This window comes from Rhinatrema bivittatum, chromosome 15, assembly GCF_901001135.1.
Source record: "Rhinatrema bivittatum chromosome 15, aRhiBiv1.1, whole genome shotgun sequence".
Lineage (NCBI taxonomy): Eukaryota > Metazoa > Chordata > Amphibia > Gymnophiona > Rhinatrematidae > Rhinatrema > Rhinatrema bivittatum.
The window spans coordinates 59,923,492-59,940,625 of NC_042629.1; the positions used below are offsets into that span (position 1 = coordinate 59,923,492).

The window sequence follows — 17,134 nt, forward strand, 5'->3', positions numbered from 1 at the left end:
AGTAAACCCCCCCGTTATGTCTTAGTGTGACGTCCGTGTACCCTCCCATTGTGATATTAAATATCCAAACATTAATATGGGTGTCCTTTCCTCGGTGTGGTAGATATGGTCGAAACAGTGTGACGTCACTGTCTATAGCCTATCCCACTGTACAGAGGCCCCCACCACCCGCCTGACATTGATGCCCCCCTACGATTTGAGGGGCAAGGCAGCTGTGTTCCAGTTTTACCTAATATTTGTGTGAGAGACATCAGATACTCGCTAAATAGTATCACTGCTCCTTTCCTATAGTGGAACTGGAGTGCTCCGCTACCGTTATCATGGACCGACTTGCGCTGTGAGACATACGTGCCTCTGGCTCTCTTCCTGTAACCCCGCCTATGTTCCGACTGCGACTAGTGCTTCCTGCCCCATCTTCCTCCCCCAAAGTCCCATACTGTGCTCGCGTACTGTACAATCTCGATTCAGCTGCGAGTCGCAAATACTGACGTCGATCTCGGAAGCACTTCCGTCTTTCCCGCCTACGAGCTTATTCCTGAGCGCGCCGTGACGTTAAGTGGCGCCCCTGCTGCGTGTGATATTTGGATTTGCCGCGGGCTACCGCGCGACTCTGACGTTGAGCGAGGCTCGTAGGCCTTTAGTAAGGTACTGCACTTCTCTCGATAGGATCGCGGCCTTTTGGGCTTTGTGCTTTGCTCTGCTATACTTTCTGAGGAGCTGACGCTGCAGCAGCGATGGTCGGCACTTTGGTTCCGGTCTCGCCACGTGGTGTAAACCGGGCCGGGCTCTTCCGTGGGCCGCACGCTCCACGTGGCTCGTGGCGCATGCGCGCGCGGTTCGCTACTATCGTTAATGCTTCCGCGCACCCACGCGTCTCAGTTTATTTTATTAACTTCAGGATTTGGATTTTTATCTTTCAGCAACCAAGGTTTTGGGGACAGTGAAATGGTTTAATGTACGGAACGGGTATGGTTTCATCAACAGGTGAGTTTGGCAGATTATCTGGTTCAGGCTGGGCCATCCCCATGTACACAGTTGTGGGAAGTCTGGCAAAGCTTCGTGTGGGATGGCATGTTTATTTTGGTGACTCGTGTGTGTGAAATCTAATGACGTGGATGGGCGGGGTTATTTTTGTTTTGGGTTTTTTAAGTATATTCTATCTTCTTTTAGCCTAAAACATAATAAAAAAAAACCGTTGCTTTCATTTTCCACTAGAAGAGAAAGTGAATTGCTTGAAATAGTTTCTAATTTCTCAGGCCTTGTTCAAGGCCCTAATACTTTAATATCTTAAAGCTTTTCAGTTTTCTTTACGGAGAGAAGTCTTCTATAAGATCATATTTTCTTTTTTCCTTCTGTTCTCTGTAGGAATGCAGAAATATTTAGAAAACTGTCAGCTGAAACATTTTAGGAGCCAGAGATTTTTCTTTCTACTTCTTATGCCTTTTTTGTTTATATTTTATATGCTGGGTGGAGGAAGAAATTGCTTTTTTGGGGGGTTTTTTCCTCCTCTCTCAGCCACTTTCCCCACTTCCCTTCATTAAAATATTTAAGAGAATAAAAGGCTAGTATCTTCAGTTTGTATATTTTCATCTTTCTATCAAATGAGTAAACGTAAACTCTTTTTGCTTTTCTGTCATGTAATGCCCGGAAACGAATAAAGATTGTACATTTTGAATCTTTATTAATAGTTTTCAAATATATTTATCCATGTAAGCCCACTGTAAATAATTGTTATAGTCAATTAGTTACCTTCTGCTTTGGCTTCTTCTTCCCCCAGTTCCATTACCCCTGTTTCATTGTAACTTGCCTTTCTTCGCTATGTTAATATTTAAGGTTCTTTTACCCCAGTTCCTTGTAAACCGACATATGATCTGTATCATGAATGCCGGTATAAAAAAGCACTAAATAAATAAATCAGAATGGCAAAAAAAAACCTTCGTAAATCAGGCCTACAGTAAAAAAAAAAAAAGAATTCAAGGCATCAGATCACCTGGGGTATCTAAAATTTGACCATTGATGCTTAAATTTCAGAAAAGCAAAAAACAAAGGAAAAGAAGCCAAAACATATATTTAAAAAATCTGTAAAAAGCAAAATAAAAAGGCAAGCAAAATAGGAACAGTATCAAATGAGAAACATGTTTTTCAGATTTTTAATTTTTATTTGGAACTTTAAGTTTAAATGTACTTCCCCTGATATCTGGTACAGGTACAGCATAATGCAGAACAAGAATGTGATTCTCATAAGGAAAATGAAATGAGCAAAAATTAACTTACCTGATCTGTAATTAAGCTGTGAAATTTTATAGCTGGAGGATGTGGTCAAAACTAGTTGAGTAAGGAGTTTTGGATAAGTGTTAGTTTGGAGGACAGGTCCATAACTTTTAGCCAGGATTGAGAATGAGCAATAAGGAATGGAGTAACTATTATGATCTGGGTACCTTTTCCAAGTGACCCTGATTGGCCACTGTTGAAGACAGGACTAGGCTCAATGGACCTTTAGTCCCAGTATAATATTTCTTATATTAAGACTATTTAAAAACATTCTCAAGACTAAGGTAGGTTTTTCTCCTGTTATAACTGGTAGGAAGCATCTAAAAATGACTCATTTTGTTTTGATATGTTTTGAGTAACTTGCGAATGTAATTTGATATGTCTCCCAAGATGTTGACAATTCACTTTTTTCTGGGGTCAGTTCATATGGGAATTGCATTGTTTTATTACAAGTAGAATCTCATTTCTGAAATGATAGAAGCATGGATGAGTACAGATGTCCTATTTTATCTGACATCTCAACTTTATTGTGCAGGTCTGTGCCAAGGCTTCCCAAAACAGCCCGTGGGACCCCTTAGAATTTGTTTCTTACCAGCAGATGGAAGGGCAGAAAACACCTGATTTGCTGTTGCCTTATTATAGAGTCCCATGATTACCTCAGCTTGCCAGTATTCTCTGCCTTCAGCTGTAGGGGTAGCATATCCATGCTGCTCTGAGGTCAGATTCTGGCCTAACACAGAGGAATTTCTTTTAATTTAGTCGGACCAGTCCAAGCAAATGGATTGTGCTCACTGACCAACAGATGGAGGCAGATCAGCATAGCTGTGGACATCTGGGCCAACAGACTTTGGGGTTTGATCCACCCCCAGTTGAGTGTGTCATGGGCCAATGGTGAAATCCTTCTTCCTTTTCTCAGGCTTTCTCACGCCCTCTCTTGGCTGATATAGCTTGCTTATAAAGTTTTAGAAAAAAACAAACACCGGAGCAGTCTTTGTGCTGCCCGCAGGAGGACTGAGCATCAGCCTGGGTCCAGGCTGTCTTCCTTCATGTCACCATGAGTAGAAGGGAAGGGTGGTGCCAACTGTGTGGAAAGTGCTCCAAATTCTATAGTATGTGCAGCCTATGTTGGTGTCTGGCAGTAGTAGTTACAGCCCTTGTACGGAGAAGGGAACTGAAGCTTAGGTGTGAAGCATTGGGATGTGTCAGCAGCCCACAGCAGTTTTGGACGTGGCAAGTTTTCCTGCTGGCGCAGCTATAATTGTCAAGTGAACAACAGTCATCTTGGAGCCATGTGGCTCTGTTGAATGCATAGGATTAGATTGTGTAGCTTTAACCCCTGCTCTTACAAGAAAGTTGACAGGATTTGGTGATTTCTTCTCCAGGGCAATCATGGGATTTCTAGGACTGCCCTCCTTGTCTGCCAAATTTGTGCTACATCTATACTAAGCATTATGTGCAAAGCAAAATGTTGGTGGGTTTGCCCCTTCATCTCCTTGTCATCCCCAGGGCATTGGAGGAGGAGAGGTCCTTGCAGCCTGGCACATCTATAATGTCTTAAGGTACACCAGGATGAGTAAAGAGAAAATGCAAAGAAGGGTGAGATTTGTTCAGAAGAGAGAAGAATCTTTAGTGATCCACCATTTAAAAAAAAAAAACCCCCAAAAAACTTCCCTGGGAGCTCAGGATATTATGGAAGATCAGGCAGAGGAGAACAAGGTTGTATGGGACCCTGTAATGGGTATGAGGAAGCCTACAACATTTTTTTCCCCTTTAGGCGATCAAGTAATTCTTTGCAGCGGCATGGGATTCACCAGCTTGAATGTCACTACAAGTGGAATCACTAGGAAAACTTTTTTCCAGTAGAAGGGGGAATAATGCTGAAGGGAGGTTCAGAATCGCAAGATTGAGTCCTTACTGAAGCAGTCATTTGAGGTCTCTAGTTTGGCATATTGGGCAGCTGTCTGTAGTAGATATATAGTTAGAGCATGCCTTTAGTGGACTAAACAGCTTCAGGATACTAACGAGCACTATGTGTCCAGACCTGGATGAGATGGTGCAGCTGGAAGCAGGCATGACCTTTTTGGCAGACACTTATGATTTCAGGATTTCTGCTCAAAGCATGGTATTGGTGGTGGCCACTCGCCATCTGCTTTGGTTAAGGAATTGGATGGCTAACTCCACTTCTAGGGTGTATCTCCCTCAACTCCTTAAAAGCTCCTCTTCAGGAAGCACTTGAGACTGTTATCAGACTTCCTGAAGATAAGCTGAAAGGTTCTGCATATGCTACTTTAGCTTGGAGTCTCTTTATAGGGATTCTAGGTGCTGTCAGTCTGTGAACATCTCCAACTCAACAGAGCCAGCCATTTCTTAGGTCCCAGCCCTTTAGAAGGGATAAGAGTGGCATAATTAATGGGATAGTAAGTGGTGTCAGTGGCACCTGTAAATTCTCAGGGAAGGCTGGGAGCCCTCACAGTGGTCACCTTGTCTTGTTTTACTGGAGATGGGTCTAGATTGCTTCAGATGGTTGGGTTCTGGAGGTCGTGAGTTATGCCTTTTACATTTTCCCCATCCTATTTCAGGCAACTTCTTAATGGCACTATGCAGCCAGAGGCAGTCCAGGTAACCCTTGATTGTCTTCCTCAGTTTAGAGCAGTTGTTCCAGTTCTTGTTTGAGTCAGAATTGGGACAAGAAATATATATTAAATTTACTTTGTGGTTTCCAAGAGGGAAGGTACCTGCAGGGCCCGTTTTGGGATGAAAAAAGATTACCAGCACTCTGAAAGTACCTTGATTCTGGATAGAAAATGAGATCTGTGATACTAAAGCAGGGAGAGGGGTATGTGTGGTGTGTTGGGTTTTGTTTTTTTTGCTTGGATTCGACAAAGGTTTATCTCTATATCCTCATTAGAGAGGACTATGGATATTCCTGCATTTGCGAATGCTGGAGGTCCTTTCCAGTTTAGGGTATTTGGACTGGCCACAGCTTCCGAAATTTCTCAGTTGTCAGCTTTACCCCACGATGATATTATGGTTCATTCTTAATTAAACAATTGGCTCATCCTGGGTAAAGATGCAGGAGAGTCAACTTCCACCACCAGAGTATTGTGCATATATGTTGGTGAGAAGTTGTATATGTGCACCTGATGCAAATAGTAAGACTGGCAAGTTAACACTGTATGGCATTATGGGGATATAGGCATTTCAGAGACTTGGTGGAAGATGGGATGTGGTAGCGGGTGTATATTGCACGTCATAAGAGCAGATCAAATTTCTGGGGTGGGGAGTGAGTGGTAAATGTGTAAGATGGCACAGAGTCAAGCGTGATAATAGTCCTGTAGGAAACAGAATGCACTGTGGAATCCATATGGATTGCAATTTCATGTGTGATAGGTAAGAGTGGAGCAGTGGGTGTATGCTACTGGCCGCCTGGCCAAAATGAAGAAACAGACTGTGAAATGGTAGCCAAAAAAAAAAAAAAATTGACAGCACAATTATAATGGGAGATTTCAGTTAACCCCAATATTGAATGGGCCAGTAACTCAACAGGACATGCTAGAGAGGTTAAGTTTTTATATATGCTATAAATGATTGCTTCATGAGCAGTTGCTCCTAGATCTAGTAGTCAGTGGAGCTTACAACTTGACATGAGGGGTTATTGTGCTGGAGTCTTATCCATAGCAATCATAATGCAATCAAATTTGATATAATCCAGTGGAGTGAGAACATTTTAAGTAAAACTATTATAGTAAGATATAAAAAGGGAGACTAATATAGAAATTAGAAAAAACTAAAATGAGTGATTGCAAGGGTTAAAACTTTGACTGAGATGTGGATATGGTTAAGGTCAAAGTAAGACCAACCCACAGCAGTGTGGTTTAGTTGTGTGGTAAAGGAGGCAGTTAAACCTAAAAGGAAATCATTCAAAAAATGGAAAGCAGAGCCAAATGAACAAAATAGATGAGAATAAGCCCTGGCAAGCTAGATGTAGTTAAGTCAAGCCAAGAGTGACTGGCATCAGAATCTCTGGAGACGTCGCAGACTCCAGTCACTGATGGAGGACTGGCCCTCCTTGCCCACGGGGTCATCAAATCAAGAGATGGCGCACACCCATGCATGGCACCATGTATTGACTGGGACCGATGTTTCTTAGGCTTCCCTGGTGCCAAGAGATGACGAACCAGATGTCCTCAGCTTGGAGCAGCCCGAAGGTGGTCAGTCTCCAGCATCCCTAGTTGCCAATGGCTCTATGTCCATTGGTGCGGCTCTGAGTCCTTTGATGCAGATGGCTTGGTTTTCTCCAACCTGAAGAGGAGTTCAATCTTGTTGAGCCAAAGATGAATCCCCTTCGGGGTTATCTGTGCACATTTGTAGCAAACCCGGACATTATGCAATGCCCCCAGGCAGAAGACACTTACATTATGAGGAGTCGTGATGAATATGGTCCTCAGGTACAGAAAGCATTGCCTAAAACCAGACACAGCCATGATGGGGTGAAATCAATGGGAATCAATGGAGAAATAACTTACCTGATAATTTTGTTTCCCTTAGTGTAGACAGATGGCCTCAGGACCAATGGGTTGTGTGCTCCCCAGCTAGCAGATGAAGACTGAGTCAGGTTTCAAAGCTGACGTCACCCTAGATATCCCTGACAGGGCTATGCACTTGGTGAGGCAAGGCATGTCCCAAGGCGTGCTGATAGGACTGGGAGGGTCTCCCCTTCAGACTCTCTTTTTCCTCCAGAAAAGCAAAGGAATTCTCTAACTGAGGACTTAACCTTTGCATGTTTTGTGAGGGGGATGGCGGAGACCATCCCATTTCAGTTATTGACTGAGCAGAATGCCAGGCACAAAATGCTTGAGTTCCCTGTACGTACCCAGATCAGTCCAGACTCCTAGGTTTTGCCTCCCTGCCAGAAGATGGAGACAGATAGTTTGACTGACTCTTGTTTCCAGCAGATGGTGTAAAACCTGCAGTCTAGAGAGAGAAAAAAAAATTAAGACAGTTTCTGGATCCGTGGGGGGGGGGGGGGGGGGGGTTGTGAGGTCCTGTTGGGGGCCATCCCACCTGTTTGAGGCAGACAAATAGGGGATTGATGACCTTTCTATAATAGCTTGGTCCGTGGGGTGGACGTCTTGTGGTTCAGGTCACTCATCCTCCACGAAACAGTGGTGGCTGGGACTGAGAATTTGGTAGTGGACAGAAAGAGCCATGCCTTCTGACCCCACGAGTGGTCTCTGGGCCCAGGGGTTGCAAATAGGATATTCCACCTCCTAGTGGAGTCCAGAAGTGGATCTCTTCGCACCCCACAGGACAGAAGGCAAACCAGCCATGGACAACCTTGCCAGTCATTGGGGCAAGGATCTTCTGTATGTGTATCCTCAGATTCCTTTAATGGTAAATTCTCTTGAAGCTTCGTGAAGGCAAGGGGACTATGATCCTTACAGCCCCCTTATTGGCTGAGACAGGTCTGGTTTCTATTCTTGTGGGAGTTGTCCATCTGGAAACCAATCAGTCTGGGGACTTCCCCAGATCTCATCATGTAGGTTTGAAGCAGGTTATAACATCCCAATCTCCAGGCCCTGTGACTCATAGCCTGGATGCTGAGAGGTTAAGATATGTCGAGGATGTGCTCAACTCCTGGTGGCTTCTAGAAAGCTTTCTACTAGAAAATTCTATGGATTGAAGTGGATGAGGCTTTCTGTGTGGTGTGAGCAGAAGGCCCTAGATCCATTCTCCTGCCCCACACAAATATTGTTTGATTACCTTCTACACCTATTGGAGGCTGGCTTAAAACCCAACTCGTTGGGATCCATCTGGGTGCAATTTGCACATATCACCATGGTATGCCCATCTCTGCACAGCCTATAGTTGTACAATTCATGCGGGGCTTGCTTCAGTTGAAGCCTCCCCTAAGGCCTCTAGCCATATCTTGAGGCCTCAAAATGGTGATAGCTTAGCTCAGGGGTGGCGAACTCCAGTCCTCGAGGGCCACAAACAGGCCAGGTTTTCAGGATAACCACAATTAATATGCATGAGAGAGTGTTGCATACATCTGAGGCAGAGCATGCAGATCTATCTCATGTATATTCATTATGGATATCCTGAAAACATGGCCTGTTTGTGGCCCTCTGACCAGAGTTTGCTACCTGTGGTTTAGCTGATAAAAGCTCCTTTTGAGCCGCTGTGCACTTGTGACCTGAAGTACCTGACCTGGATTACAAACTGGTTAAAAGACAGGAAACAGAGAGTAGGATTAAATGGTAAATTTTCTCAGTGGAAAAGGGTAAACAGTGGAGTGCCTCAGGGATCTGTACTTGGACCAGTGCTTTTCAATATATATATATATATATATAAATGATCTGGAAAGGAATACGACGAGTGAGGTTATCAAATTTGAGAATGATACAAAATTATTCAGAGTAGTTAAATCACAAGCAGATTGTGATACATTACAGGAGGACCTTTGCAAGACTGGAAGATTGGGCATCCAAATGGCAGATGAAATTTAATGTGGACAAGTGCAAGGTGGTGCATATAGGGAAAAATAACCCTTGCTGTAGTTACACGATGTTAGGTTCCATATTAGGAGCTACCACCCAGGAAAAAGATCTAGGCATCATAGTGGATAAGGCTCAGTATGCTGCAGCAGTCAAAAAAGCAAAAGAATGTTAGGAATTATTAGGAAGGGAATGGTTAATAAAACGGAAAATGTCATGCCTTTATATTGCTCCATGGTGAGACCACATCTTGAATACTGTGTACAATTCAGGTCGCCGCATCTCAAAAAAAATATAGTTGCGATGGAGAAGGTACAGAGAAGGGCAACCAAAATGATAAAGGGGATGGAGCAGCTCCCCTATTAGGAATGGCTGAAGAGGTTAGGGCTGTTCAGCTTGGAGAAGAGACGGCTGAGGGGGGATATGATAGAGGTCTTTAAGATCATGAGAGGTCTTGAACGAGTAGATGTGAATCGGTTATTTACACTTTTGAATAAAGCAGAATTGCTTACCTGTAGCAGGTGTTCTCACAGGACAGCAGGATGTTAGTCCTCACATATGGGTGACATCATCAGGATGGAGCCCATTCATGGAACACTTTTGTCAAAGTTTCTAGAACTTTGACTGGCACCTACTGGGCATGCACAGCATCAACCCTGCATCCAGCAGGGGTCTCCCTTCAGTCTCATTATAGCAAACAGTACGTGCGAAAAATAAAATAAGAAAACTTAATCGAACCCAACTCCGCAGCGTGGCGGGTGGGTTTCGTGAGGACTAACATCTTGCTGTCCTGTGAGAACACCTGTTACAAGTAAGCAATTCTGCTTTCTCACGGGACAAGCAGAATGGTAGTCCTCACATATGGTTGAGTACTGAGCTGAGGATGCCCGAGCAAAGCACCAAATGCACCCAAAGACTTGCAACAGGCACAACAACAGGGGTGGAAACTTGGTTAGGAGGGCATCCTGAACGGGTTGGTGGAAGGATGTTGGGAAGTTAAACAGAAAATAGATTGCGTAGAACAGACTGACCAAAGATGGAATCCTGCCTGCCAGCCTTATCTAAGCAATAATGGGCTGCAAATGTATGGAGAGGGCTCCAGGTCGCAGCCTTACAGATGTCAGTAAGTGGCACCGAACGGAGGTGCACTACTGACATCGCCATGGCCCTGATAGTGTGCTTTCACACGGTCATGTAATGGAATGCCTGCTTGCTCGTAGCAAAAAGAAATGCAGTCCGCTAACCAGGAGGAGAGGGTTTGCTTTCCCAGAGGATTTCCAAGTTTGATGGCATCAAAAGACATGAACAACTGAGTGGATGTCCTGTGGGCTGATGTGCGCTCTAGATAGAAAGCTAGGGTACACTTACAATCTAAGGAATGCAAAGCCTGTTCTCCTGAGTTTGTATGGGGCCTGGGAAAAAAGGTAGGTAGGATAATAGATTGGTTAATATGAAATTCCGACATTACCTTCGGTAAGAATTTAGGGTGCGTGCGAAGCACTATCCTGTCATGCAGAATTTTAGTGTATGGCGGCTAGTAACTAACGCCTGCAACTCACTAACTCTGTGAGCGGACGTGATCGCAAGGAGAAATACTACCTTCCAGGTAAGATAGTGTAGATCACAGGAGTGGAGAGGCTCAAATGGAGGTTTCATGAGCCGTCCCAAAACCACATTAAGGTCCTAAGCAGGGGCAGGGCAGGAGGGCGCAGTGAAGGTTTTAAATGGAGCAAGCCTCTCATGAAACGTGATACTAAGGGTGTGTTGCGATGGAGACATCTCCTATACCCTTATGGTACTCAGACACTGTACTTACATGCATCCTTATAGAGGAGGTTTTTAGGCCTAACTCTGACAGATGCCAGAGTTAGTCCAGAAACCTTGCAGTGGAACAAGTGAAGTGCACCAGACCGTAAACCTCTTGCATTTAGAGTGATAAGACCTTCTCGTTGAAGGCTTTCGTGAAGCCACCAAGACTTGGGATACCGACTCTTAAAGATTAAGAGGTTGGAGTATTAACTTTTCAACATCCAGGCCTTCAGAGAAAGAGCCTGGAGGTTGGGGTGATGCAGGTACCCTTCGTTCTGAGATATTAGAAGGGGATCCTTCCCCAGAGGAATGTCGGCATACTGATAGGTCCTGGAGGATTGGAAACCACACCTGGCGTGGCCAGTGGGGAGCTGTCGGGATCATTGATCCCTTGTCCTGCCGGAGCTTCACGAGAATCTTTGAAATGAGAGGAAGTGCAGGGTACACATAAAGGAGACTGCTGGACCAGGAGAGGGCAAAGGCATCTCTTGGTTGCGAGTGGTGATTGCGAACAAGGGAGCAGAAGTTGTCCACTTTGTGGTTGTGGACCGACGCAGAGAGGTCTATGAGAGGGTAACCCCAACGTTGGAATATCGCATCTGCTACCGCGGGGTTGAGAGACCACTTGTGCGGATGGAAAGTGCGACTCGGCTTGTCCGCCAACACGTCCACTCGGCAAGTAGGTTGTTTTGAGGCACATCGAGCGGGAAAGGGTCCATTCCCATATCTGTTCAGCTTCCTGACACAGAAGGTAGGAGCCCGTTCCCCCTTGTTTGTTGATGTACCACATCGCAATCTGATTGTCTGTCTGAATCAGGATGGCTTTGTTTGATAGGCAATCCTGAAAGACCTTGAGGGCATGTCTGATAGCCCATAGCTCCAGGAAATGTGTTTGGCTTCCTCTGGAGACCAGGATCCGTGAGTCTGCAGGCTACCTACATGTGTACCCCACCCAAGTTTGGAATGCATCTGTTAAGGTGATTTGAGGATCTGGAGCCTGAAATGGAAGGCCTTGAATGAGATCGGAGAGGTGCATCCACCAGGCTAGTGACAGACGGAACTGTTTGGTAACCTGGACACTGCTGGACATTTAGCTGACAAGCTTGAATCCACTGGCATTTTAAGGTCCACTGCATCACTCTCATGGCTAGGCGAGCCATCGGAGTGACATGCGCCGAGGACGCCATGTGACCCAACAGTATGAGGAAGTGCCGAGCAGTTGAAGATGCTCGAGACTGTAGTTGATGCGCCAGAGATGTAATGGTGAAAGCATGATCCTGGGGGAGGAAGGCTTTCGCCTGTATAGTGTTTAGGTCGGCCCCTATAAAGGATAGGGTTTGGGATGGAACGATCTTGGATTTGGGATAGTTGATTAGAAATCCTAAGGAGATCGGGGTGTTGATAGTGTACACATCCTGTGATGTGATTTTTTTAGTCACTTAATATGGTTATTCTAAATCTCTCTTCATTGTGAACCGAGGTGATGTTTTGCAAACGTGCCTCGGTATATAAGAAACCATTAAATAAAATAAATAAAATTTTTATTTATTTATTTAGAGTGTTTATATACCGGCAATCATGAAAACATATCTTGCTGGTTTACATAGAACGGGGGTGCAATAAATACATAGAACTAGAACTGTGGTGACAGAAGGTACAGTTACATTTAACAAGGGAACATAACTTCGTTCCTTTTTTTTTCCCCTTAGTCTTTACTCTATCCCTGCCCCCTCTTCCTCCCTTTCTTGCCTGCTCCCCTCTCCCTGTTCCCGTTCATTGTAATTTTCCGTTCTTCTATAGTTAATTGTAAACCGGTGTGATGTGTCCTATGAATGTCGGTATGTAAAAGTAAATACATAGTGAGACCCAGGGAGGTTAGCGTGCGCCCTGCTGAGTCGGAGCCCTTATCAACCAATCTTCGAGATAAGGGTAGACATGGACACCCTAATTCCTGAGGAAGGCCGCGACCACCACTAGGCACTGGGTGAATACTCATGGAGCAGACGCCAGGCCGAATGGTAGTACACTGTAGTGAAAATGGAGAGCTGACCAGGAATTTGCGATGAGATGGTGTGATTGAGATGTGTGTGTATGCGTCCTGAAGATCTAGAGCGCATAGCCAATATACTCTTTGCAGAAGAGGAAGTAGAGAGCCCAAGGCTACCACCTTGAATTTTTCTCTGTGCAGAAATTTTAGTGCACGGAGGTCCAGTATCGGGCATATGCCACCTGACTTTTCCGGCATTAGAAAATACCGGGAATAAAATCCCTGCCCCTGCTGGAAGAGGGGTACCGGTTCTATTGCTCGGGATAGGAGGAGGGATGAGACCTCCTGCTCGAGCAAGGGAGAATGATTGGACTTTCCTCACATTGGCCGAGGTGGAGAGTCCGCTGGAACAGTCAGGAAATTTAGGTGGTAACCTTGGGTGACTACTGCAAGTACCCACTGTCTGAGGTGACAGTGCGCTAAGTGCTGCTAAAGTGGCAGAGTCGACCGCAGACTGGTATGGATGGAAGAGGAGGTTGGCTTACACTCTCTGGGAAGGAGTCAAAACCCTGATGCTGGTCCAGGCTGAGAAGCTGGCTGAGACTTTTGAGGCAGAGTCTGCCTGGATTGACCTTTTTGGTAAGGTCTGGAAGGGCGTCCTCTAGAAGCCGGAGGATAAAATTTCCTTGGCTTGTAGGTTGGCAGTTTAGAGTCTCGTCTGAAAGTTCTCTTAGGCGCAGAAGGGAACTCAGACGGCACAGAAAAAAGCTGGCGCAGCGTTTCATAGTGGTCCTTCAACTGCGCCACAGTCTCTCTGATCTTTTCCATGAAGTGATTATCTCCCACACAGGGTAGATCTGCTAACCTGTCTTGGACTTCTGCTCTTAAGTCTGAGGATTTGAGCCAGGCCCAGCTTCGTGCACTAATCCCCGCTGCAGACACTCTAGAGGCAGTGTCGAAGATATAAGCAGCATGGACCTCGCGTTTTCCAGCATCCGGACCTTTCTGAGCTAGAGTATGAAGTTGAGTCTGGAGTTGCTCTGGTAACGAATCAGCGAAGTCCTGGATCCTTTTAAAGAGGTCTCTGTTATACTGGGTCATGTATAACTGGTAAGAGGCTATGCGAGATATGAGCATAGAGCCATGGAAGACACGCCTGCTAAAAGCATTCAGGGTTTTTAGTTCCTTCCCTGGAGGTATGGAGGAATGAGGTTTTGAACGTCGTGCCTTCTGGGCTGATTCAACAACCACAGAATGATGATCCAACTGAGACTTCTGGAATCCAGGAGCTGACTGCACTAGATAGGTGGCATCTGTCTTGCGGTTGTCAGGTGGGATGGCACATGGGTGTTCGCAGTTTCTTTTCAGGAGATCAAGAAGGATTTCATGAATAGGTATGGACATGATTTCCTTAGGAGCATCAAGAAAAATTGGAGTACTTCCGGTATCTTGTGCCCAGAGTCCTCTTCTGTCTGAAGTTGGAAAGGAATGGTTTCAGACATTTCCTTGATGAAACTGATAAAAGACAGATCTTCTGGTGGAGAATGTCGTCTTTAATCTGGGGGAGAGGGCTCTGATAGTAGATCGTCTGTATTCTGGGATGAATCATCTGTCCAAGGATTGTAGGGCTGGTCTCCAGCAGGGAGAAAGGGTGCTAATCCTGAAGGACCAGGCCTAGGAATCGATGGCATCGATAGAGGCACTGAAGGGACCGGTGACATCGATGGATGAGTCTGTGGTAAAATCCCAGACTGTGGCATGGGAATCTGTTTCCTCATCCAGTGATAAAGGAATTGGTGTAGAAGGCACTGGACCCATCTGTGCTCTCTGTTTCATCAGAGGCAGAGCACCGATCAACGCATCCAGTCCACCCAGTAGAGGTGCGAGCGCTATGGGAATTGGACTGGTACCGGCGTCTATGGAGGATGGAAGCCCTGAAGTGCTTTTACCAATGGGCCTCTTGGATCATTCGATCCAATTCCTCGTGGAAGCCTGGTGCATGGAGCACTGGTGTAGCCGGAGGGTCCACTGGTGAAGGTGTAATATCAGATCCCAACACCACTGAAGGTGGGGAATGCCTCGACCTGGTCACAGAAGAGGATGGAGCCTTTTCTGTACGGGGCTTCTTTGTCGGTGGCTCTATCGGCATCTATGCTGCAGACTTGCCTGGATCGATGGACTGAGCCTTCCAGTGCCGGTGTCGACACTTTTCACGATGTTCTCCACGGCCTTTTCCTGAGGAGGCAAGGAGGCTATTGACACTTTTGGAATAGTCGACGCTGGTGCTGGCGAGAGGTCGATGGCACCGGCTCAGTCGAAGCTATTGATGGAGTCGGAGTTTTTAACTGAAAGAGAGAATCCATTTTCTCTAAATGGGCCTTACGACCCTTCGGTGTCATTTGGGCACATTTGGTGCAAGTTAGGACATCGTGGTCGGACCCCAAACACACAAACAGACCCCATGCGGGTCATTGGACACTGAGTACAGTCAGGGCACCGACGAAAACCTGACGCCATGACTCCGACAAAAATTTAGCCGCGGTGTGGTCGATGGCCAGTAGGCTCTGAAGGAAAAATGCGACGGGAATCGACTGCAACAAGGGTAAAAGCTTACCTTTCGACCGCGGAGTATAGATATTATTATTTTTACTGTTGAGGCGCCATCTAATGTCAACTTTGCTTTCACTCAATGCACTATAAAGCTGTGGAATCTTTTGCCAGAGTACTTGGTCAAGATGCGTAGCATATCCATCTTAAGAGGAATATGTTCCTGAGGGAAAAACAATCCATAACATTCCCTGTGCACACCCGGATCAGTCCAGACTCCTGGATTTTGCCTCCCTACCAGCAGATGGAGACAGAAGTTTTGACTTACTCTGCCCTAGGAATTGGATCTACTTTATGGGATTTGCTAGGTAATTGTGACATGGATTGGCCACTGTCTAAGATGCTGTCGATGACTGAGTTTGACTTTTGAGACCTAAAAAAATAGCTTCTCTTATTAGAAAGATAAGGCTATTAATGGAACGGAGGAGAAGCCAACTGGTTAGAGCAGCAGGCTAAGAACCAGATGAGCCAGGGTTCAAAATCCGCTGTTGCTCCTAGTGACCTTGAGGCAGTGGAGGATGAAATGATTTGCCCAAGTACAAACTTGGGGACAGGGAAATAGTTGCAGTACTAAAATGTAACTCACCTTAAGCTACCATTGAAAAGACATGAGCTAAATCTGAATAAAATAATGTATTGATAGCCCTACTTTTGTGAGAATCATTGAACTTTCACATAGGACATCTTAACCCAGTCATCTAAAAGCTATTGTATAGAGGCAGCAGAATAAAAGAATTTTAAACAAATATTGGTAGTATCTCCAGTTTTCATACTTGAATTGGACAGTAATCTTTTTATATCTGATTTGGAGCAGTGGGTGCCCATCAGTTTTTTGTTTATAAGAGTGTCTGTGAGTTGGCATATTATGACTTATAGAGACAGACTGTAACATGTTAACCTAATTGTGTCACTAGTTTTCAATGTTCTTTGTTTTATTTTAAACAGGAATGACACCAAGGAAGATGTATTTGTACACCAGGTAAATCTTTTATTTCCTCTTCAGCTACATAAGTCCAGAATATATGGGTTCTACTCCTCATCCAGCAGTATTCTTTGATGGGCTTGTATGTTGTCATTTAATTTGGAGAGAAGAATAGACTGTAGAGCAGATGAAATTGACTTTAGTTAGCAGTTTGCAATACCTTAGTGGCAGTGTTTGTTGACCATATCAGACTCTACAGAAAGTCAGGATTAGTAGCCTGCTAAACCATTCTGTTAGCTTTATTTTTTTTGTTTTCCTGCTATGTTCCAAAGATTGCCTGTTTTGATTAGTCCCAGCTTATTCACAGATTATCAACCTTGTCTACAATATGGTGGGTTTGCCAGTCAAGTATACGGATTATCCATGTTGTGGGTTTTGCAAATTCCTTGATGCAGTTCAGAGTTTATTCTTAAAATATTGCATAGGATTTTTTGTATCTGGTGCTGGCAGCTTGTCACTCCTATCTTGACAGCTAGAGGTGATTCGCTAGGTTCAGGTGTCTCTACCTGAAGGTTCAAAACTATTCCTTGGGTAGAAAAAGAGCTCTTTACCTAAGAAGTTTGATTGCGTTTTAGCTTGAGGCCATTCTTTTTATTTTTTTTTCTTGTGCGATCTGTTCTGTAGACTGCCATAAAGAAGAACAACCCCAGGAAGTATCTTCGCAGTGTGGGGGATGGTGAGACTGTGGAGTTTGATGTGGTGGAAGGAGAAAAGGTAAGATTGATAGCTATGCACATATATTTATCCATGTTGATGCAAAACTGTTAGACTAATTAGTTTTACAACTATTATAGCTATCTCTTAGCCTGTTGGCAATTGCTTTAATAATTTTGCAGTAATAGAAAGTTGCCAGTCAGTTTAATAAAGTAGTAGGGAAATTTAGCAGTATTCTTGGGTTCATAAGGAAAGGTCTCACCAGCAAGAAAAGGAGGGGTATATAGGTCACTTGTGAGACCCCCAGTTTGTATGTTGTGTTCAGTT

At 44.8% G+C, this 17,134-nt stretch overlaps 1 protein-coding gene across 2 annotated transcripts in view; it reads left to right on the forward strand.

Annotated features, from left to right (window-relative positions):
* The window catches only part of YBX1 (Y-box binding protein 1), a 33,311-nt gene that overhangs the window by 511 nt on the left and 15,666 nt on the right, over window positions 1–17,134 (forward strand). For both annotated transcript variants that reach the window (XM_029578417.1, XM_029578416.1), the window contains exons 2-4: window positions 921–984; window positions 16,117–16,150; window positions 16,778–16,867. In XM_029578417.1, the coding sequence (XP_029434277.1) occupies window positions 921–984; window positions 16,117–16,150; window positions 16,778–16,867 (188 nt within the window). The remainder of the gene's footprint in view (window positions 1–920; window positions 985–16,116; window positions 16,151–16,777; window positions 16,868–17,134) is intronic.